This window comes from Camelus dromedarius, chromosome 14 (assembly GCF_036321535.1).
Source record: "Camelus dromedarius isolate mCamDro1 chromosome 14, mCamDro1.pat, whole genome shotgun sequence".
Classification (NCBI taxonomy): Eukaryota; Metazoa; Chordata; class Mammalia; order Artiodactyla; family Camelidae; genus Camelus; species Camelus dromedarius.
This window is the reverse complement of record NC_087449.1, coordinates 66920166-66942702: the sequence shown is the minus strand read 5'-3', so window position 1 is coordinate 66942702 and position 22537 is coordinate 66920166. Positions and strand designations below refer to the sequence as shown.

Genomic DNA, 22537 nt, shown 5'->3' with positions numbered 1-22537 from the left:
ACTCTGCCAGAGCTGGGCGAACAGCCAATGTCCTGCTTGGCGTTGCTAGGCAACTCCGGGAGGCGGGCCCAGCTACGGTGGAAAGGGGCTGGTCCCGCCTCCCCAAGCATCTCATTGGGTATTCTCTACTTGGTACCGCCTCCAGGAGCCGGAGGTAAAGGCCTGCTCTTCCGAGGCGTCTCAACCCGGCCGGCGCGTCCTGACGTCACGTCCGGCGGCGGCGGCGGCGTCTCCGCACGGTCTGCCGGGCGCGTACGGCCGGGGCAGGTGGTCAGTGGGGCTGGGTGGGCGGCGTGGTTTCGGGCCCGTGGGGCTGGTGTGGGGAGGACGGGCCCGGATGAGGAGATCGCGGGGCACAGGGAGAGGGAGAGGGGCTATGGGCCGCGGTGGTCGCTGATGGAGTGTGACCGCGGCCGCCTTCCGCCCGGCTGCAGGGACGTGTGGGTGCGGCGTGGGCTCGGTTCACCTGTCTGCAGCCACCTCCCTCCCTTGCTCTGGTCTCGCTGTGCCAGGCTGATAAGTTCGGGCTGATCCCCCGCCTCTTTTCCCAAACTTTTGATTTCCTCCCACCAGCACCCCTTCACGACCCTGTCCCCACCTAGTCCGCCTGCGCCCCTCCCACCCACGCTCTCTGGCCACCCCAAGTATGGGCTGCTTACTTGACCCCCCCGCTCCCAGAGAGGCTTTCAGTTCGTTCCTGTCTCACCTTGCATTCCCTAACCTTGATCCAAGCCCTCGTTGTAATAAATGTGACTGATTAGAGTTCTCCTCCCCTTTCCCTCTTCTCAAGTCCAGGGGCTTGCCACCTCTGAGTTGGACTGGCCAGGGTGTCACTGCTGCCTTTCTCCCCTTCAGACGGACCATGGACGGCTCCTTCGTCCAGCACAGTGTGAGGGTTCTGCAGGAGCTCAACAAGCAGCGGGAGAGGGGCCAATACTGCGATGCCACCCTGGATGTGGGGGGCCTGGTGTTCAAGGCGCACTGGAGTGTTTTGGCCTGCTGCAGCCACTTCTTCCAGAGTCTCTACGGGGATGGCTCAGGGGGCAGTGTCGTCCTCCCTGCTGGCTTTGCAGAGATCTTTGGCCTCCTGTTGGACTTTTTCTACACTGGTCACCTTGCCCTCACCTCAGGGAACCGGGATCAGGTGCTTCTGGCAGCCAGGGAGCTGCGGGTGCCTGAGGCTGTAGAGCTGTGCCAGAGCTTCAAGCCCAAAACCTCAGTGGGACAGGTGCCAAGTGTCCGGAGTGGGCTGGGGAAACCTGCCCCCCAGGATGTGAACAGCCACCTCAAGGAGCCCTCAGGCTTGGAGGAAGAGGAAGTTTCAAGGACTCTGGGTCAAGTCCCCAAGGATCAGGAGCTCAGCAGCAGTCTTAGCCCCCAGAGGCCTCAGCTTGGTCTCCCTGCTCAGTGTGAGAGCCCCTCCTTCCTCCATGGGAAACTCAGGCAGGCCCTGAAGCTTTGTCCCCCTGAGGACAAGGAGTCTGAGGATTGCAAAGTGCCCTCCAGGCCCTTTGAGGCTGAAGGTGTCCAGCTGCAGGGCGGGAGTAATGAGGTATTGTGCTCAGGGTGCTGGAAAGGGGGAGGCAGGAGTGGAGAGAAGAGACTGACACTTTCCTGGGATAATCTGGACCCTAAGGTAGAATCTCTTCTGTGGGTTTGGGACAGGTTTTCTCCAAATATAGCTGGTTTTGTCCTGCAGCCTCAGGCTGACCTTTCTGTGAGGCATGGCTTCTTGGGGTGGAGTGGGCAGCATCAAGAGTTTCCCCAGGGTAGTGAAGTCCAGACAAACTTCCAGTTACCCACAAGTAAAGCTATTGCCCTCCAAGTCCAAGATGCGGATGCTGCCTGCCCTGGAACCATCCAGGGAATAGTCATGGATGAAGGGACTTATCTAGGGATGTGCCTGGGTCGGGGCTTGGGATGGGCCTGGATGGAGCTGGCTGCCCTGTCGATCTGTCCCCAGAACCCCTGCTGATTAATTTGGTGACCTCACTCCCTCCTGCTGCCTATTCTGCTCTAGTGGGAAGTGGTGGTTCAAGTTGAGGATGACGGGGATGCCGATTACGTTTCTGAGACTGAGACTGTGCCAGCCAGGAGGAAAGCGAACGTACTCAGAAAGCCCTGTGCTGCCGAGCCGGCCCTGAGCGCAGGTTCCCTGGCAGCCGAGCCTGCTGAGAACAGAAAAGGTACAGCGGTGCCGGTTGAATGCCCCACATGTCATAAAAAGTTCCTCAGCAAATATTATCTAAAAGTTCACAACAGGTAAACGTTCTGTTTTTCTATTTTCTTTTCTTGTCTGCTGTTCCCGTGTTGGGGGAGGGGGCCTGCATTCCCCACTTCTGGGCCATGTAGGGGTCAGGGGCTCCATCTCAGACCCACGTAGTGCCTGACGTTAGCAGGCCTCTGCTCATCAGGAAGTGAGAACCTGACCTTGGTCGGCTTCCTTCTTCCTCCCCCTCCTCCTTGGAGTGGCTTTGTGGACCTTATCAACAGGTTCCACCCACTGCGGACCTTGACCTCGAACTGGCTTCTGCCCAGGGGATGAGAGAAGCCTGTGGCTCTGTGCTGTGGCTGAGGCCTGACCGTAGGTATTTCTAAAGCCTGGCAGTGTGGGCTTTGGGCGAAGTCGTCAATCTTTAGGGTTGGTGCCACCTGCATTTCTGGGGAGAGGTTAGCTCTGAGATGTCAGCTCAGTGTCATTAAAGACCATTTGTCTAAAGCTGCAGTGTCCAATAAGGTAATTAGATGTCACACGAAGATATTTTAACTTGGAAGTTATTAAAATTAAAGAAGTTCAGTTCCTCAGACACGCTAGGTGCATTTCAAGGGCTTGGTGGCCACATGTGGCCCCTGCCTGCCAAATGCAACAGCAGAGGCAGATGGTTTCCATCATGCCAGAGGGTCCTCTTGGACGGCGCTGCTCTAGAGTCCCTGCAAGGCCTCCAGGAATGGCATCTAGGTGACTTGACTCCCTGTCCTGCCCCTCCCTGGCCCAAGACATCACTGGTGCACCGCTGTGCTGTTTCTTGCCAAGCCAGATTGCGCCATACCCGTTTTCTCAGTATGAAGCTCTGGGAAGCCACCGGCAACCGAATAGGGTTGGAATTGGGAGTGAAGCCCGTTTGTTCTCCCTGCTTGGGGGCAGCTGCTGCCAGTGGCGTCTTCAGGGAAGTCACCATCCGGTGGTCCATGTCTGCCTGGACACACCCCCAGTGTAAGACACGGGTGCAGGCAGAGTCCTCACCCTACCTTGGGCTGCAGGCTGCTGGACTGACCCTGAGAAGTGGGAGGGAGTGATGGCCTCCTGCGGTCACTGGGACGGGGGACAAGGACAGTCAGTGTAGCAGCAGAGGATAAGAGGAGTGTGTGGCCTCTGGCAGGCGGTGAGAGCTCTCCCAGGGCCGCTCACGTGCTCTGAGGTCAGGGTTCATTTTGTTCATTCAGTGAGCTGTCTGCCAGGAGCTGGGCACTGGGGATACCTTAGTGAACAGAACAAAGAGGCCTTGTGGAGCTTGCCTTCCAGCAGGGCAATGAGACTCTGAACTACCAGATAAGTGACTTCGCAGTGTGATGAAGGACTGGAAGTGCCACAGAACAAAGGAGAAGGACAGCAGGGCCAGGGCAGGGGAGTTCAGGGTGGGGTCAGGTTGTGATTCTAAAGAAAGTCCCGCAGACTCAAAGGAAGTGAGGATGGCTGGGGAGAGCGCTCTGGGCCTGAGAGGAGCCAGAGCAGAGCCTCTGGGTTGGCAGGGAGGCCAGGCCGGGGACTGAGTCTGGCAAGGTACGGGGCAGGCCAGCAATACCCTCATAGGCCCCCAGGCCTTTCTCAGGGTGAGATGGAAAGCTTTAGAGGGTTGTGAGCAGAGGTGATGAGATCCGACCATACTTAAGGGCCCCTCTGGCTCCTGAAGTTAAAACATGTGTGTTGGTTGGGAAGGGTATAGCTCAGTGGTAGAGCGTGTTCTTAGCATGCGCAAGGTCCTGGGTTCAATTCCCAGTACCTCCATTCAAAAAAAAAATCTACAAAATAGAAACAGACTCGCAGACGTAGTAAATAATTTTATGGTGACGAGGGGAAAGAGAGTGGGAAGGGATAAATTTGGGAGTTTGAGATTTACAAATGTTAGCCATTATATATAAAAATAGACTTTAAAAAGTTTCTTCTGTATAGCACAGGGAACTACATTCAGTATCTGGTAATAACCTTTAATGAAAAAGAATACGAAAACGAATATATGTATGTATATGCATGACTGGGACATTGTGCTGTACGCCAGAAATTGATGCATTGTAACTGACTGTACTTCAATTAAAAAAAAAATCAAAAAACAAAAAACAACAACCTGTTGGGAGGCAGGTGTGGAGCACGAGACAGGCTAGGAGGCCCAGACAGGAGCCTGAGGATGGCGTGGCTGCACTGGGTGGTAATATGGAGGCGAGGTGAAGTGGTCAGATTCTGGCCATGGTTTTGAAGGTAGAGCCCACAGAAGTTCCAGGGAGACTGAGTGGTTTCTTCAGGGAGTCAGGGCCTGAGGATTATTTCTGCCTTTGGGGAGATGCTGGCAGCTGGGCCTCCTCATTGGCCTGTGTGGTGGCTCCAGGGTGTCCCCTCCGGCATGACGCTGTGTGGCCCTTTCCCCTGCAGAGTCTGCACAAGAGAGAAGGGTTTCGGGGCTCACCCCTGCAGGTTCACCAGTGGAGTCTGACTGATCCTCAGGTGGCGACGTCAGGTCCTTCCTCTGCCGTGGAGCACAGCCCTGGCAGCGGGGCATCAGAAGGGGCACTGGCTGAGGGAGGGCAGGGAGTTCTGCTCAGCCCCCACACCCCCTGTGGATTCTCCCAGCAGGAAACACACTGGGGAGAAACCCTTCGAGTGTCCCAAATGTGGAAAATGTTACTTTCGGAAGGAGAACCTCCTAGAGCATGAAGCCCGGAACTGCATGAACCGCTCGGAACAGGTACCTGGGGGCCAGCCCGGGTCCTTGTGGGCAGGAGTGTGCTGGTCTCTGTTGCTCTGCCATCGGGGAGGGGCCCCCAGGAGACTGTCCTAGACAGGACTGTAAACTCCAGAGCTGCAGGGTCCTTGGATGTCCGTGAGTCCACCCCCTTGGTACTACAGTTGGGGACACGGGTCCCAGAGGCAGATGGGACAAGCCCAGGAGGGACTTGGCAGGAGGCATTTTGGGTTTGCCTGACTAGGCCCCTGGGCTTTGGAGACGGGGTACTTCGGTGGGGGTTGGCTACTGAGAAAGGCCTCCTGGCCATCTCCCCCAACCCCCCTGGCTGGCTAAACCCTGCCTGTCTCTTCCTAGAGGCCTGTCGCTGGCAGAGTGGGGGCTGTGAGGGAGGCCGTTCGGCCCCTAGCCCCAGCCTAGCCCCAGCCTGGCGTGGTGGGCCTACAGCGCTCAGTGACGGTCAGGGTCAGGGCAAGCAGGTTACATGTTGCCCTCTCCCACCCTAGCGCCCCTCTCCCTGGGCAGACTCCTCCCAGCAGCAAGTGGAAACCCGGGCAGAGTCTGCCGTCGCGGGCAGAGCCCCCGCTGATGCCGGCCCTGCTTGCCCCCACACTGCCAGGTCTTCACCTGCTCCGTGTGCCAGGAGACCTTCCGCCGGAGGATGGAGCTGCGGGTGCACATGGTGTCCCACACAGGGGAGATGCCCTACAAGGTTAGGCTCGGCCTGACCCCAGGGACGGAGGGGCAGCCCGGGATCCCTCCCACCCAGCCCTTTTTGCGGGAGAGTCAGGTGCCTCCCTCGGCCAGCCATCAAGGAGCTCAGCCTTCCCTCCCCATCCAGTGCTCCCGTATCTTCGGGTAGGGCTGCTGGTCCTTTCTGGGCCCTTGTTTCTTTCCGTGGAGGGCAGGCCCAGCATCCCTGTGGGCCTGGCACTGGAGGCTTTCACACCAAGTCAAGGAGCCTCCCGGCATCTCACACTGGGCCTTGCCTTTAAGTTCCCACCCCATAGCCCAGGGGTGACCAGGGTTCCATGGTTGTAGGCTGCCTCAGAGGTGACTGTGGGCCTATTTTTCAGTGTTCCTCCTGCTCCCAGCAGTTCATGCAGAAGAAGGACCTGCAGAGCCACATGATCAAGCTTCATGGAGCCCCCAAGCCCCACGCCGTAAGTGCCAGGCCGTGTGGAGGGCGGGGCCGGGCTCCCGCTGGTGCTGGGACTGGCGCGAGTGAGGTGCCTGGAGTGGCGTCTAGAGCAGGTGGGCTGCATGGTGTCTGCCATGGGGGAAAGGTCAAGGGGATTCCGTGGGGCTCCGGGGGCAGTCCTACCTGTCCTTACTCTGTGGGCCCACTCCCTCTGGCCATCCCCTCTGTCCCTCAGTGTCCCACCTGTGCCAAGTGCTTCTTGTCCCGAACGGAACTGCAGCTGCACGAGGCTTTCAAGCACCGTGGGGAGAAGCTGTTCGTGTGTGAGGAGTGTGGGCACCGGGCGTCAAGTCGGAACGGCCTGCAGATGCACATCAAGGCCAAGCACAGGTGGGGGTTGGCCCGTTTCCCCAGGCCCTGGCCCTGCTGCTGGCCCCAGGCCAGCCAGTGGGCTGGGGAGGCCAAGTTGCTGAGGTGCACGTCCCCCACCCTGAGTCTGGTGCCTGCAGCCTTTTTGGGTGGGGGTGCCTGAGGGGTGAGCAGGCTTGCCCAGCAGGGAGGCCGGCAGGGCAGGGGTCTAGGGAAGTGTGGATTTCAGACTAAGATGAGGCTTGGTACCTCCCTGGACAGATTCTCAGTTTCTCATGTTCCCAAGGCGGAGCTAGTGCCCCTTTCCCAGCACTGCCTGAGCCTTCTTTCCACCAGGCAGCTCGTTCTGCCTGGGCCCCTTCCAGTGGCTCAGGTGGGCATGCTTCAGCCTGGCCTGTGTCCTTGGCTCTGGGGCCAGGCATGTTCCCAGCTGCACTGGCGTGAAGGGAGCTGCTTCCCTCGGTGATGGCCTCTGCCTGTGTCCCCCGCCTGGATAGGAACGAGAGGCCGTACGTCTGTGAGTTCTGCAGCCACGCCTTCACCCAGAAGGCCAACCTCAACATGCACCTGCGCACGCATACGGGCGAGAAGCCCTTCCAGTGCCACCTCTGTGGCAAGACCTTCCGCACCCAAGGTGAGGCAGGCCCTTCCCCACCCTGCCCTGGGGTAGAGGCCCCGCAGCTGAGCGCTCGCCCTGTCCCCACAGCCAGTCTGGACAAGCACAACCGCACCCACACCGGCGAGAGGCCCTTCAGCTGTGAGTTCTGTGAGCAGCGCTTCACGGAGAAGGGGCCCCTGCTGAGGCACGTGGCCAGCCGCCACCAGGAGGGCCGGCCCCACTTCTGCCAGATCTGTGGGAAGACCTTCAAAGGTGCCTGGGCCTGCCCTAGGGGAGCAGAGGGCTGGGTGATTTCCCGCTGGGTGACCGGAGATGGTGGCACTTCACCCGGAGAGGTCGGATGCTGCAGTGGCTTTCATCTCTCCTGCGGAGCAGAGCCTTCTCACCATCAAATCTCCACTCCCCAGAATGTTCTCCATTCCCCAGAATTAGTTAATGAACCTGGCACTGCTTTGACTGAGGTGAAAGGGTGGAGGCTCCTGAGGGCCTGGTGTAGCACTGACCTCCGGGTGGCGCTGTAGAGCCCAGTAGGGCCCAGGAAGCAGTTGCAAACCTGGGACTGCCCACTTCTGCCTCTCCTAATGTGGGGTCCCTTCCCTTCTGCAGCAGTGGAGCAGCTGCGTGTGCACGTGAGAAGGCACAAGGGGGTTCGCAAGTTCGAGTGCACCGAATGTGGCTACAAGTTCACCCGGCAGGTAGGCCTGGGGCCTGGCTCGCCTCCTGCCCCACCGCGGGTCCCTGAGCCCCTTGGCACCCAGCTCTGAGCCCCCTGCTCCACAGGCTCACCTGCGGAGGCACATGGAGATCCATGACCGGGTGGAGAACTACAACCCACGGCAGCGCAAGCTCCGCAACCTGGTCATCGAGGACGAGAAGGTGGTGGTGGTGGCGCTGCAGCCACCAGCTGAGCTGGAGGTGGGCTCAGCCGAGGTCATCGTGGAGTCCCTGGCCCAGGGTGGCCTGGCTTCCCAGCTCCCTGGCCGGAGGCTGTGTGCAGATCACAGCTTCGCAGGCCCGAGCGCCATGGAGCCCTCGCTCATCATCACGGCCACCGTCCCTGAGGACTGTGACACGTAGCCCCCCTGCCCACCAGTCTGCTTGGCCCCAGCCCCCAATAAACCACATGGCTTTGGACTCGATTGTTCTAGCCCATCCTGTGGTCCGTTCCTCAGTAACCTGGACTCCAGGCATGGACTCCACTGTGTACCCTGCCCGACCCTCCGTGCACCTCAGAGCCGGGCCTGCAGCTTCCCCGCGTTGTCCAGAGACCTCGGCCGAGTGGGCTTGGGTGCCTCTCCGTGGGCTGCCTGGGCTTTCTCACGGCATGGTGGCTGGGTGCCAAGAACAAATGTCCCAGCAGGCTCAAGCCTTAAGGCCCTTTTGTGACCTAGCCCTGGAAGTCAAGTGTCAGTGTCATTCCTGCCATGTTGTGTTGGTCCAGTCACCATAAATGACATTCCTTAGATTCAAGGGAACACAGACCCTTCCACTTAGTGGGAAGAGTGTCAAAGAATTTGCACATTTTCCAACTGGCCCAAGGGAGTGCTCCTACTCAGTGCTTGGCATGGAGTGAACGCTCAATCAGTGGTACTGAAGGTCATGATCCCAAGAACTCAAGTCAGGCACTACTTACACCCTTCACTGGAGGATTCCCAAAGCACCAGCCCCATGCTAGGCTAAGTCCCTCCAGCGTTTGAGGACCAAGAACCCGTCTAACCATCTTTTCTTTTATTCCTTGACCACTAGGGAGCTCAGTGGTAAAGACAGGATTCAAGTGCAGTAACTGCCAGCCAGGTCACATGCTCCTGATCTGGCAAGGGGACTAGGACAGACTGTGGCCTCACGAAGCTCTTTTCAGCCTGGCAGTGGCCTCTTCCTTGGGTTCAGGTGGGCTCTGCAGGTGTGAGGAATGTTTCTGAGCTTCACGGCCTCTTCTGGGCTCCTCTGTTTTATGGGTTCTACCACCCACCCACCCCCGGCCCTGCCAGGTCCAAGGTTCACCCACTGCAGACAGGGATCTCATCACCATTTGGGACCCCACCTTCAGGAGGAGCAGGGAGTGAGGCAAGGGGCAGAGCACCCAGAGGTGGGGCCGGGAGGCTGCAGCTGGCTCTGGAGCAGGCTACCACTTTGCTCTCCCTGCCCCATGCACGTGGCCTCAGCCTAGAGGACCCAAGACACGGCCAAAGCAGGATAGAGACGACACCAAGTGTATAGGAAATATTTTTATTTCAAAAAATACATATTGAAGGCATCCTAAAACCTTAAATGGGATTCTAGACACGTAAGCTTACAGAACAGACAAATAAATATGCAAATCTGCCCCACCGCCTGGGGCTGGAACTGGATGCTGGACACTGGGGGCGGGGGGGTCCTCCAGTACGGAAGTCTCTGGGGTCATATACAGCACACTTCATAGTAGATCAGCATTAAATACTAGTCACTGAGTTTTCATAACTTAATTTGTCCTATAGACTGAAAAAGTTGTGTACACCCAACATGTAGACAGTCTCACCCCAGCTGGCCCGGCCTGTCAGTGCAGACATCTGTAAGTGATGGGAACTCCACAGCCTGGAACCGGGGCCCACAAGGAGCGGGGAGGGCAGGGCAGGGAGTAGACGTTTCTCAAGGGTCATCCCTGATCCTGGACCCCCAGGTGGTGCCTGCTGCCTCCCCTTCCCATCTTTGGTCTTTTAAACCAAAGACGGTGGTGGGGACCCGGGCAGTTCTAGAGAGTGAACATCACCGGCCCCACTAAACCAACCATCACCTGAACAGTCACCAGATTGGGATGGTCATTTCCACAGTAAAGTACCAAAAATCCAGGGAAGACCAGACAAAGGCCCGGGCCCAGGCTCCAGCCCTCAGTGCTGACCATAACCAATGCAGGGGGTTATAAAGGCTTATAAATAAGAAAAATATGTTTGCAGCTCCCCTGTCCTAGCAAAAAAGCTCCCCTCATGAGTCACTGCCCTTGCCAGAGGCATAGCCACACCCGCCTGGAGGGAGTGGGTGCTCCAGTGACTGCCGCACATGTCTAAGTCCACTCCTCTCCCCGTCCTGCCAGGCCCTCCACAGAGACAGCCCAAGGGAAGGAACCTAGAGTCTTTCCCAGGAGATCGAGGTCTACATGCTCCCCAGGGAGGTCCCCCAGACAAGTGTCCCAGCCGCTATCCAACATCTCCCTGTGTGGCATGTCACACCCACCTGGCAGGGCAGTCTGGCACTGGCTTGGTGATATATATATATATATATATATATATATATATATATATAAAACCAGGGCTCCATGAGTCTCATGCAGCCCTGCCTTGCCGGGCAGGCACCTGCACCAGAAAAAGGCCCCAGTAACCACTGGGAAGGGAAGTGAGGGCTGCGACTATCCTGGGGGGAGGGGACAGGGAAGCCCCAACTCACTGCGGGAGAACACCAGACCAAGAGGGGTGAAGGCAAAGACTGGGGGAGGGGTCCCCCAAGGGAACAGAGGGCTGAGCACCCACGCTGGCCAAGGCCTGAGGCAGGAAGTACTGGGGCTCATACCCCGCCCTCCCACTGTGCCTACCACATGGGGGCTTGCGAGTGGCCAGCTGAGGCACGACCTAAGACTGAAGGGCCAGCTGTGAGCCGTGGCTGCTCCCGGAGGGGTTGCAGGGCCAGACGGCAGACTTGACAGCCACAACACCGCACCAGGGCTCACAGTGGGCACACAGGAGGGAAGGCAGGGCCCCGTCCAACAGCCCCAAAGGCCAGGAGGCTTCTGGCCAATGAAAGGGCTTTAAGTGCCATTTGTGAAGTAGTGAGAAAACTCTCTCCTGGTGAGAGCATGTGGATGAACACTGATCTAACGAGGGAAACGTCACCGCCCTCCCCTCTGGAAGGGAAAGACAAATTCAAGCAAAGGCTACCTTGGGAACCTTGAGGGGATGAGCCCACCAATCCCCTGAAACGCTCACTCCTCAGAGAAAACCAGGGACACCTGAGCTACAGGGTTTCCCAGGAGCTCCTGCCACCACCCTCCTGGAGAAGCCAGGCACCTCCACCCCGCAGAACGCTTCAGTGACAGGACTGTGACAGATTAAAAATTAAACAAACCAGACCGTTTCGAGGTGTCTCCTTTTAAGGAAAGGCCAAACTACTTTCGAAAACTTGCAACCAACTACTGAGGCCCCCCTGCCCTGGGCTTCCTTGAGAAGCAACAGGACTCTCCACTTGCAGGCCAGTGAGGGCAAGGGTGTCTGCAGCTGTCTGCCTGGCTGGGCTTCAGCAACAAAGTCCCAGGGCCTCCCACTGACCTGTGACCTTGCATTGCAAGCTTCTTCTCCTGCGCTGGCCAGGGAGGAAGGTCCAGGAGACTCCCAGCCAGCTGGGGACACGTCAGCTGGTTGGTGTGTAGACAGGGACACCCAGCATCTGCCTCAGCCCAGGTCCACTGGGGATAGAACAGTCAGCAGTCCCTGTAGGCCTCCTCCAGGGCCACACTCCTGTCCTGTCCCACTGCCCTGTGCACCCAGGTCTGAGCTCACCTCCAGAGGTCCACCCACGAGGGGTGTTTTGGTGTGAGACCCCAGCATGGGGGAGGAGCTAGGCAGGTAGAGCCTCTCTCTCCATCTGGGAAGCTGGCCTGCTGGGTGTTCAGCACCGGCTGAGGAGCTCGGGACCCCACCGCAGTCATCGTCTGCCTAATTCTTGATGCTCCGGACAGCAAGGCCTGCAGGAAGGCAGGCCGAGGCCATCCTCACTCTTCTGGAAGGACCCCTCCCCCTCCACTCGTACCCCAGAAGTGGCCCTCGTCTCTGGAGGCGGGAGCTAACAGGCACAGGTGGTGGCTGCAGGAGGGGTGTGCGCTGCGTCGGTGAGATGTGTCAGCAGGGAGGCAGCTCTTCCTGGACCAAGGGAGGGGCATCCACCACCAGCCTTGGCCCCAGTAGCTGTGACTCGGGCTCTAAGCTCACAGAAACTCTCCAGGTGTCAGATCCTGAGGTTGGCTCAGCTCAGCGGCCCGAGCGCCCATGCTCCATCTGGTGAGCCCAACCTGTCTTTGTGCACGAAGGAAGGGGGTGCTGCCCCCAAGAGGTGCCGGGTTACCTGCACCGAGGCCCTCCCGGGGCCAGGCCGGGGCTAGTGCAGCTCGATGGGGTTCTGTGGTGGCCGGGGCCGGCCCACATCCACGTCGCCGCCGCCACTGTCCAGCTCAAAGCCGCGCCCACCCGAGGGCGTCTGGGGCATGAACTGGCGGAAGATGCTGACGCTGCCGTGCCAGAAGGTGGGCTCTGGGAGCCGTCCCACCACGCTCCACGCCCGCGTCTCTGGGTCGTAGGCCTCCACCATGTCGGAGAGTTCAAACGTATTGTCGTACCCCCCAGAGACGTAGAGCTTCCCTCCGAGGACAGCCAGGCTGCCCCCTACATGCATCTGTGGGCCAAGGGGGACGGTGAGTGGAGGCTGGCAGCCAGGGCAGGAGAGAGCCCTCACATCCCTCTCCGTGGGGGAGGTGCCGGGGGCCCTTGGGGGGCGGCCTTGGCGCTTCCCAGAGCGATGCTGGGAGCTGTCCTCTGCACACGTCCCAGGACAGGCCGGTGCCCTTCCCACACCCCAGCTAAGACAGGGATCCACGCCCAGGGTCACGGGCTGCCGAGGCAGAGGTGTCCCACGAGCAGCATCAGCCCGGTAAGGCCAGCATGACTGCTCTCCCATCTTACAGATGGGAAAACTGAGCCTTGTATAGCCAACAGTGGCAGAGCTGAGACTCGATCCAAAGTCTGGGCTCTGAACCACAAGGCTGGACTAGTCCATCTTTCCCAAAATTGCTATAATGAGTACGTGTAGCTCATTATGGGGAAAAACATGAAGATACATTTCCTAAATGTAAAGATGTTAAGTAAACCGTAATATTATAAATTTCGACCTTTGTCACACAGAGGTATCGTAAGAGCAGGTTTGGAAATTTTAATTTTTGTTTGCTTGTTTTTGTATTTTTAGGGGGGTAATTAGATTGATTTGTTTATTTTTAGAGGAAGTACTGGGAATTGAACCCAGGACCTCGTGCATGCCAAGCACGTGCTCTACCACTTGAGCTACACCCTCCCCCAAGGTTTGGTAATTTTTAAGGAAGACAGAAAAAGAAACAGGCAGGTGTAGATGTGTATCTGGGACCAAGGAGATTGGCCATATGAACAAAGGCCACTGACCTTCCTGGCCCCATCACACTGTCAAGCTCAGTATCCTCTTCTCAAACAGGCAGAGAAGAGGAGAAACCCTGTTAGGCAGCAGCAGTGTGGGGGTCCTGTTCAGAGCACGCAGCATTTGTTCAATAAATGCATTCCCAAAGTCAGTGCCCAAAGACCGCGTCCCCTTTATTGTCCCCCTTGTTCACTCTGCTCCAGCCACACTATGCAGAGGGCTTACTCCATGGACACACCAGGCCCACCCTGCCCAGGGCCTTTGGACTTGCTGTCCCTCTGTGGATTACTCTTCCTCAGCAAGCTCTCGGGCTCATAACAGGTACTCAATGAACACCGGTCTGAATGGATGAACTCACTAAGCCATGTGACCCTGGCATCTTATTTAAGGTCTCAGTTTGATCAGTGAGACAATACCGGGAAAGGGCCCAACACAAGCCCTGCTCACCAGGACTGTCTCTGAAGCTCTTATGCTGACACTCTGGTTGGAACCCAGGACCAGCCTGTGCTCCCAAGGCTGAGATGTCTGTGGATTTACCTGATTCATGGATGGGATCTTATCCCATTCGTTCTTGGTGGGGTTATACACGTCCACCTCAGCGGAGTCGTCCCTGTGAAGGGGAAGGGGTGGAAAGGGGTCAGAGGGAGTAGAAGCACCAGGAGTGTGAAGGGCTAGAGAAGGTTCCTCCAGGCCCACGTCCTTTAGGGACTTCTGGGATGCTATCTGGCAGCCACTGGCCAGGGGGACCCGATCCCTGGTTCATGGGGGCTGATTTCAGGCTCCCACACCTCCTGGCCTCAGCGCTGAGGCCAGGGCCCAGCCTTGCTCTGCACATCCAAAGGTCATGCCCTTGGCTTCCACAGCCCAGCATCGACGCTGCTGCTGCCCCTCCCCAAGCTTGCTTGCGATCTTGAAATTATCAAGGCCCTTCCTTACCAGTCTCCTACTCACCCCTCCAGTGTGGACTTGTGCCACCTCTTCAGGACAGCCTTCCCCGGCTGACCAGCTGAGGCCAGGCCTCCCGCCCCACTGCACACCCCAGCGTGCCCTGGACCATGCCTCCTCAGCCACTGCCCTCCCCACCACTGTCAGCCGCCCAATCCCATCCTGTTCACTGCTGCATCCTCTGTGTCCCACAGCAAGACCACAATGACAGGGCTGAGGACGCCACCACCACCCTTCCCCTTGGAGTCTGGACCCTTCAATCTTGTTTGACACGCTCCTGATCCCTGCAATAAAAGGTTCAAAGGCACGGCTTTGCAAAACAAAGACACTACCCCCAAAAGAGTGGTAGCAGTAACAGTCAGGATGCTCACAGGTCAGAACCAGAGACTAAATAGTTTAGGTTCCCTACACTGCCGCTGAGACCAAAAGCAGCCACAGACATATCAACAAAGTAGCTGGTTGTATTCCAATAAAACCTTGTTCAGAGACACAAATTTGAATTTCACATAACTTCTCACATGTTACCAAATACCACTCTCACTCTAATTTTTTTCCTCCAATCATTTCAGAACGTAAAGACCATTCTTAGTTCGTGGCCCATATGACGATGATAATTACCGTGGAAACCCACTGGGCTGTCCCCCCACCCACCGCTGCCCCCTCCCCACTGCAGAGACATAGACGGTGCCAGAAGTGGCTGGGCTGGACAGTGCTCTCAGCTCCTGCCTCTGCAGGGCCCGAGACACCAAAGCCCAGAAGCCGGGTTAAACGGAGACCAAGGCAGAGCACTGTTGGGTGAGGAGGAAGAGCTGGTAACTGCTCACGGCCTAGGATAGCCAGCAGTCAGCGGGCTGAGGCCTCCACGCAGCGTGGGATGCCTCCCTGTTACTATGGCACCTTCTGGACAGGAGCTACCACGGCAGGGGGCGTTCTGAGCGTGGGTTTTGTGTGCGAGGCGCCAAAGTGCGAGAACAGGGTGGCTCTGGGACACACACGCTCAAGTGCATGAGACCTGGGCCCTCGCTCCTCACTTGGAGGACAAATGGGTTGCCTTTACCGATGCTCACTCTCGGCCAGGTTTGGTGGTGGTGGCGGTGGCGGTGGTGGTGGTGGAGGGAGTGAACAGAGTCGAGCCTGCCTTCCCTGACCCCTCATGGCTCAGGAGAACCTGTATGAAAGCTAACAGTGGGCCTGGGGGGCACCCTAATGTTTGCACGTGGGGCGTTTTAGCAACAGACCAGTGACTAAGACCAGGAGGAGGAAGGCATCGGGGCCTTCTGTCCGCAGACCAGTCCTTGGGCAAGTCCTGCTGTAAGACCCTGGTGGGGAAGGACATTCTCAAAGGCGCTCAGCCTGGAACTACCATGAGGAGGTGAAGCCAAGGTCCTGCACTCTGATATGTTGTATTTATAGCAAAGAGGTCTCCACCCCCTCTTTGAAGGCATTACCACAACTTGGGGGAGGGAGAGCTGGGCAAAGGGTCAGATGAGGTTTTATAACAGGACCAGGAGCTGGTTGGAATTCTGGGGCTTTCTCAGAGCAGACCTGAGCAGACCATAGCTTTCTGGGACACGGTGAGGCCTGGCCCCCTGGCCACTTGCACAAGTTACACCGTGAAGCTGAGAAGCAGTATCCTCGTCCTCTGAGGTTCTCAATTCAAAGCCCCAGACAGAAAGGGGATGGCCATTCACACCCTGCCCTTCCCTCCTGGTCCTGCAGCTTCAGGCAGGCTCTAGGCCAGGGAGGGGAGCAGCAGGTATACACAACCACCTGTGTACGTGCACACGTGTACGCGTGCATAGCAGCTGTGCGTGGCAGGCAGGGAGCACCCAGTTCCTTCGATGCCCACTGGCCCATCAGGAGGGGGCACTTGGCTGTGACAAGTCATCAAGGCCCACGGACGCATGGTGACCACACCTGGGACCTGGGATGGGTGTCCTCAATTCAAACCCTGTGCTACCACTTAGAGCCTCTGGCTGTGAGCAAGTCCCTGACCCCTCCAAGCGTCGGTTCTTCCCTCTGTGAAATGGGGACAGTGGTGCCCATCTCATTAGACAATCATGGGGATCAACTGTGAAAATGCCTGAGGCAGGCAGCCCAGAGCTTGGCACATCCGAGGCCTCAACACTCACTAAGTACTGTCGTTGTCTCCACAGGCAGCTCCAGGTTTGTTCAACGTCAGGCCCCTCCCTGGTCCAGAGGGGCTGTGGCATCCCTGGACAAGTGTTCTTCCAACAAGACTCACGGGCCCTCCCTGCGCCAGGCCAGGTGGGAAGGGAACAGACAGAGCCCGGGGAACACTGAGCACGCAAGTGCTGCTCTTTCTGCAGAGGGGGCGGGGCCGGCCCTCCACCTGGCACCACCGGACACCGACACCGAGCTAGCCCACAAAGGGTCCCTCTGTCAAGGCCACACCTCCTGCAAAGACTCAAGTGTCCAGAAAGCTCTCCTCTGCTCTTTTCTCTGGTTTTTGTGAATGCCACATGAGACCAAGCAGCGCTTTTTAGTGGGACCCCTTGGGTGCAGTCCAGCCAAAGACATACAATTGATTTAGCTTCTGTGAATCTCAAAAAGGTCTCTGAGAGGACCCAGCTCCCTCACACCTGGGGTCCCTAGAAGCCCACAGAAACAGCTCTAAGAAATGGGGATAGAACAAGGATTCAGGTCAGAAAAGACCCAGCCTCACATCCCAGCGGGACCCCAGTTTCCTCATCTGTGAAATGGGGAGAACAGAGATCATGTACTTAGCACAGGGTTAAAAACAAAAAGATCACACAGGTGGCCTTGGCCCAGGGGACTCACCTGATGAAGTACATGAGTCCGTTCAGAGTTACTGTCTTGGGGGCAAAGGACCAGGTTGGGAGCTGCCCGCAGTCCACCAGCGACCAGAGGTCCGTGTCCGGGTGGTAACACTGCATCACCATGGTCTCCTTGCCGGCCAGGGAGCCAATGGCATAGAGCCGGCCGCGGCAGGCGGTGGTGGAGCAGTTGTCCATGGGGTAGGTCATGGGCTGCAGGGCCTCCCAGGAGTCGGTGGTGTGGTCGTAGCGCTCTGTGCTGTCAGCGGCCACCACATATAGCAGCCCGTCCAGCACGGATGAGCTGTGGTACTCCCGGGCCTTCAGCATGGGTGCCACCTCCGTCCACTCGTTCACGCTCGAGTTGTACCTCCACACGCAGTCGTAGAGCCGGGAGCCGTCGGACCCGCCTGCCGGGCGCAGAGTGGGCAGTCAGCCCTGGCCGCTCAGGGTGAGTCACGGCCTGTGACTCCCTGAACGTCTGAGGGAGCCTCCAGGGGAAGGGGGGAGTGACCCTCAGCTGGCTCCACATAAACACATATCCTCTCTCGGCAAAGCCCAGGCCAAAGGCTCCATGCTGCAGCCAAGGCCACGCACATGCTGACCCCTGCCCGGGAGGATGGCCGAGCTCCATCAAAATGCCACCAAATCTCTGCAGGCCACGCCAAGGCCTGGGGGCTGCAATTCTCAGTAAACAGCAACCTTAGTCAGGACCTCCCCAGCCCCGACTCGGTCAAACACTTCAACTGGACCAGGACCTTGGATCTTCAGAGACCATTATCCTGGGGAGCCACAAAGCATGTGGGTGGGGCAGAGGGGACTCGTTCACCAAATTCTAGGCTTCTTGGGCATCCCCTAACCAAGGCTGTGCCAGATGAGTTGAGAAGAAGAAACCTGTCACGTTGCAAGCAAGAAATCTAACGCACAATCAACTGTGTTTCAATAAAAGAAAAAAATTCTAGCACAGAGAGTAATGCTAGGGTGGACCCCTGGGGCTCTATTTCCTGATTCAGGTGCAGGTTGCTGCACATATGTTTTGTTTGGAAAAAGGGCTTGATGGCTTTTGAAAAATTAAAAAAACTTTTTTTAAAAAAGGGCTTAAAACAAAACACCCCAGTGGTGCTAGCTGTAACCATGAATTAAGCCAGGTCTACAAAGGACATTAGAATTCCCAGTGTGAAAGGACCCCAAGAACCCAGGGGACTGCGTTTCCCTTTGGCCCCAAGACAGGGCACAGCAGGCTATCTGGCTCACAGCCCTGAGCTTTTCGAGGGAAAAGACAGTCCTGGTAAAGTCCTCTCTGGTGCCTTCTTCCTTCTAAAGGAGAACTGTGTCAAAGGCAACTGAAGCCACTTGCTTGCCCCCATGAAATTCCCTACAGGCAGCTGCAGGGAATGGCCCAGGCACCCGCCTAAACCCAAAGGATTAGCTGCTCAGCTGAGACATTTATGGAAGGGCGTGCAAAGTTGGGGCGAGTCTGACCAGTCCTGGGAGTTCACTGGCCAGACTTCGGGGGGGGGGGGGCAGGGAACGGGACGGTTTCCAAACAACACGGGGCCAACCTCAGATTGGAAAGGCACTGGTTCTGGCATATTCTTGCAGAGGCTAGAACTGGAGCTGCAGGCCAAGGAAGCTGTGGTCACAGGGCCAAGTGTGTCCTCAGGCTGGGAAGCACCCCACAGAACACTTGGAGAGTATCTTGGAGCTGCCTTTCTCCTGAACGTACCAGGCTGGACGCAAGACTGATGGCCCAGCCCAGCCCGAGCCTCCCTGACCGGTCCAGCCCTCTGTAGGCTGAGTGAACACTCTGCCGGGTTCTTTCCTTATATAGCCGTCACACAGACCGCCCTTCCTCACCCCACGCAAGGAGGCAGCCTCATGCTTAAACCGGGGTTTAAATTGAATAAAAAATGTGGGAGATGCCCAGGATTGGGGCTGGCTGGGACCCGCCCAGCATGACTCAGCAGTGTTTTGGGGTTGGGCCAAGTAACTGGGAGAAAACCTCTTAGCATGTGACTATGTTTACAGTCGCTGGGCTGGGAGCAGCCTAAACACCATGTGACCCACAGCACACGCACGGCCTAGGTGTAAAGCCCAAGGGAACCTCGTCACTGGGGACAAAATGAGTGAGTCAGGAGACTCGTGCTGATGAGCTGTGAACTCCCCGGGGTGGGGGAGAATGGATGTACCACAGGGCTTCGGTTCCTGGCCTGTCCTCGGATCCCTTAGGGAGAAAAGAAAGCACTCATTGTTCAGAGTAACTGTCCCAGTATCTTCCAGCCAAATGGGGGCACCTCCCGGGCAAAGAGGGGGCTACCCAGGCAGGCCCTGCTGCACAGGGAAGAGACCCACAAACAGCTACTTGTTCCCACTCACACAGAGGACTCTTCTTCTAAGTCTTAAGTATCAATCCTAGAAACGTGTCTGTGTCTGCCAATCTGGGGAGGGGTAAGGGCAGTGGCCGTTGGCACCCAGATGCGGTCCCGGGATTCCAGATTCTCCTGCAGGTGGGTGTGCTCACCCAGGGGCGCGGAGGGCTCGCCGGCCCAGGGTCCTCCTGGCCAGCCCCCAGCCCACTCACCTGTCACGTAGATGTCGTTGCCCAGCGCCACGATGCTGTAGCCCCCGCCCAGGTGGTTGGGGAACTCGGCCAGGTAGCGCCACTGGCCCGTCTGCGGGTTGTAGCAGTCGACGGTGACCAACTCGTCACAGTCCTGGTCACAGCCGCCCACTAGAACGAGGATCTCGGCGAGGCCAGTGGAGGGGCGCGGGCGCATCCGGGGGCAGGGCCCGCGATCGTGACGGTCGTAGCGCGCCGCCTGGAAGTCGCGCGCCTCGCGCACCAGGCGCAGGCAGGGCGGGCAGCGCGCCACCAGCGGCTCGGCCTCGACGTGCGCTAGCAGGTAGAAGCGACGCACGAAGGGCAGGCGCACCGCCTCCAGCAGCTGCGGCCAGTGCGCGGCGCGGCGCGGCGGGTCGGCGCGCACCCAGCGCAGCGCTAGCTGGTAGGCGGCCTCCTCCTTGGGCACGCACAGCCCGTCGTCGCGCAGGTAGCGCAGCAGCCTCGCCAGCGGCAGCCGCTCCAGCTGCTCCGCGCCCAGCTCGCCCACGTGGCGCAAGATGAAGCGCTGAGCGGCGCTCGCCAGCCCCGCGCAGCTGAAGGCCTCGGCAAAGTCCTGCATGTCCAGGCAGTTGGTCAGGTCGAGCTGCTGCTGCAGGAAGGCGCCGCACGCCTCCTTCACGGCCGGGAACTGCAGCAGGTCGGCTGCGCGCAGCAGCGGCTCGGCGTTGTCGCCGCTCACCGCCACGCGGCCGGTATAGCTGAAGTCGAGGAGCAGCTGCAGCATGTCGGGAGGCACGCCGTGCAGGCGTACCCGCTCGGCGCGGCTCTCGCGCAGCTGCCCGGCGAACATGGCGCGGAAGTAGGGGCTGGCGGCCGCCAGCACGGCGCGGTGCGCCGGAAAGTCGCGCCCGCCCGCCGCCTCCAGGGTCACATCCAAGAACTTGCGCTCGGCGCGGAGCTGGCTCAGGCCGCGCAGCAAGCTCAGCGCGTGCGCGGGGTCCGAGAAGGGCAGCACCGCCAGGGGCGCCGGCCGCTCCATGACGCCTTCGCCGCGGGGCGCGGGGCCGCTATGCGCGTCGCTCGGGTACGCCGCCGCCGGGGCCTGCGGGAAAGACGCTGCGAGCTGGACGCCGCCGCTATAAATACGGCGGGGCGCAGCCCGCCTCTGTAGGGTAGGGTCGGGAGGGGGCGGGGCGCCGAGGGAACCGCCCACTTAACCCCTCCGGGCCCGGCACCGCCACCCCCCGCCGCCCAGCCCGGCGCGCTGACTCGCCTCGCCTCGCGCTCTCCCGCCCCCGCGCTCCAGGCTGAGTCACCGCCGCCCGCGCTCGCTCTCTCTCTCCGCCCTTCCGAGGCTTCCTGCGGCCTCCCGCCGACGCCCGAGTGAGGACACTAGGTGACAAGTGTCCTCTCCTAGGGGCGGCTGGGATCTGGGACCTCCAGCGCCTGCCCACCCCTCTCTTGGGCCCGGCTGCTGTACAAAGCCCGGTAGGGGCGAGCGAAGCCACCCCTTTCGCGCCAGACTTCCCAACTGCTCCAGGGCGGCTCGGTACAATGGCCTTTTTTTTTTTGAATTCCATTAGTTCCAAGGGTTGCTGTTAACCCTATCCCGGGACAGATTTCCGACGACAGGATTATTTTTACAATTCAGGACCAAAGCATGAACAAATACAAGGTTTTTAGGTGACATTTTTTTCTTGGCCCATCCGTAAGGGACGCGAGTCAGATGGCAGGAATCTGCTGCACTGTGTCCCTGCAGGAGTTTCAGACTTGACTAACTCGGTGGTTAACTTTCGTCAGCACACAAGGCGCAGTTTTAGTTTCCGATTCAGAGAGATTCTTTCAGGCTCCGGAGCTACCCTCTGAAGGGGGCAGGTCTGCCCTGACTGCCTTCCCTTACCCTGGTCTCGCCTCCTCTCCTGGAAATGGAAGTGGGAAAGGCAGGGAAGGAAAAATCCATGGGAATTCCTAATATATTATTAAGCTGAACAAAAAACTGAAGAACCAGAAAATAATTTCAGAGAAAAAAAATAGCAGTTTTTTCTATTCCATGAGAGGGGCATTAGGGACCCTGAGGACAGGGCCCTCAGCTCAAGGTCAGATAGGGGACTACCTTAAAAACCAGGGGATGTGACCATTCGGATTTGTCACGGTCACTTGTGGGGTGCTGGCAAAGAAAGAAATCTTCCTTATCTTGGTTCCAATAGATACAGTACCAGGACTGCACTTTCAATGAAACCATATGAAAAAAGTCCCTACTCGGAAGCCATTTTTTTTGTTAGTTTAATATATGCTTTGATCAGTTTTAGAAAAGACCCTTATTCAGCCTCTTGTTTTGCAGATGAAACCTGAGTTTCTGTGATTTGCTAGCCCCCACCCAGTGCCCTGTGGGCTTGGCAAAGACATTCCTGATGGAGGCCTCACTCCGCCCACGTGTCCCAGGGCAGGCCAGGCACACCGGGAGTGGCTGTCATTTCTAGGTTCCACCTCAGCCGGCACAGCCTTTGGAGAAGACATCTTGTTTTTATTCCATCCCTGAAGTGAGAACTGTCTTGTAGGGTTTCTCTTCTACTCCTGAATCTCTAATCATCTGGCTGTGAGAAGGTGTCTGGTCTAAATTTCAGCATGGGAAGGACAGGCCTAAGTCAGAAAACATTCAGGTACCCAGGCGGCTGCCTGTTGCCCATAGATGGACTGTTCACACAGCTATTAACGGCAGCAGCAGCATTCCTGGGCCCAGGAGCCCAGCCAATAAGCTTACTTGCTCAAGCTTTGTGACAAGAAAGTCTGAGTAGCCAGGAAGTGGGGTGTTCATGAGGAAAAACACTACTGTCTCTCTGGGTCAGAACTCATCCACCTGGTATGGATCACATCTTGAAATCAGTAATGTTTCTACAGAGAAGAACTGAGTCCAGTTTTGTGTACTCCTAACAACAGGGGTTTATTTAACTCATGTTTCAGCTTTAC

The 22537-nt window shown here is 58.0% G+C and overlaps 2 protein-coding genes across 11 annotated transcripts; one reads left to right on the top strand and one right to left on the bottom strand.

The window, feature by feature from the left end:
- Nucleotides 1-196: 196 nt before the first annotated feature.
- ZBTB48 (zinc finger and BTB domain containing 48) lies at nucleotides 197-8223 on the top strand. Of its 10 annotated transcripts, none has more exons than XM_031463944.2 (11): nucleotides 202-270; nucleotides 791-1636; nucleotides 2021-2262; nucleotides 4847-4958; nucleotides 5575-5667; nucleotides 6032-6118; nucleotides 6332-6486; nucleotides 6963-7099; nucleotides 7172-7336; nucleotides 7691-7779; nucleotides 7865-8223. In XM_031463944.2, exons 2-11 carry the CDS (start codon nucleotides 863-865, stop codon nucleotides 8159-8161), a joined length of 2151 nt encoding a protein of 716 aa, XP_031319804.1. In that variant the 5' UTR covers nucleotides 202-270; nucleotides 791-862; the 3' UTR covers nucleotides 8162-8223. The 10 variants fall into 10 exon arrangements, 9 of the variants coding, with proteins under 9 accessions (XP_031319804.1, XP_031319803.1, XP_031319807.1 ...); XM_031463943.2 differs by having other exon boundaries at nucleotides 4844-4958; XM_031463947.2 differs by having other exon boundaries at nucleotides 203-270; nucleotides 791-1552.
- Nucleotides 8224-9296: 1073 nt separating this feature from the next.
- On the bottom strand, nucleotides 9297-20691 carry KLHL21 (kelch like family member 21). Its single transcript, XM_010993246.3, has 4 exons — nucleotides 19589-20691; nucleotides 17012-17417; nucleotides 13802-13874; nucleotides 9297-12496 (listed from the first exon to the last, which is right to left on the bottom strand). Exons 1-4 carry the CDS (start codon nucleotides 20607-20609, stop codon nucleotides 12203-12205), a joined length of 1794 nt encoding a protein of 597 aa, XP_010991548.2. The 5' UTR covers nucleotides 20610-20691; the 3' UTR covers nucleotides 9297-12202.
- Nucleotides 20692-22537: the final 1846 nt, after the last annotated feature.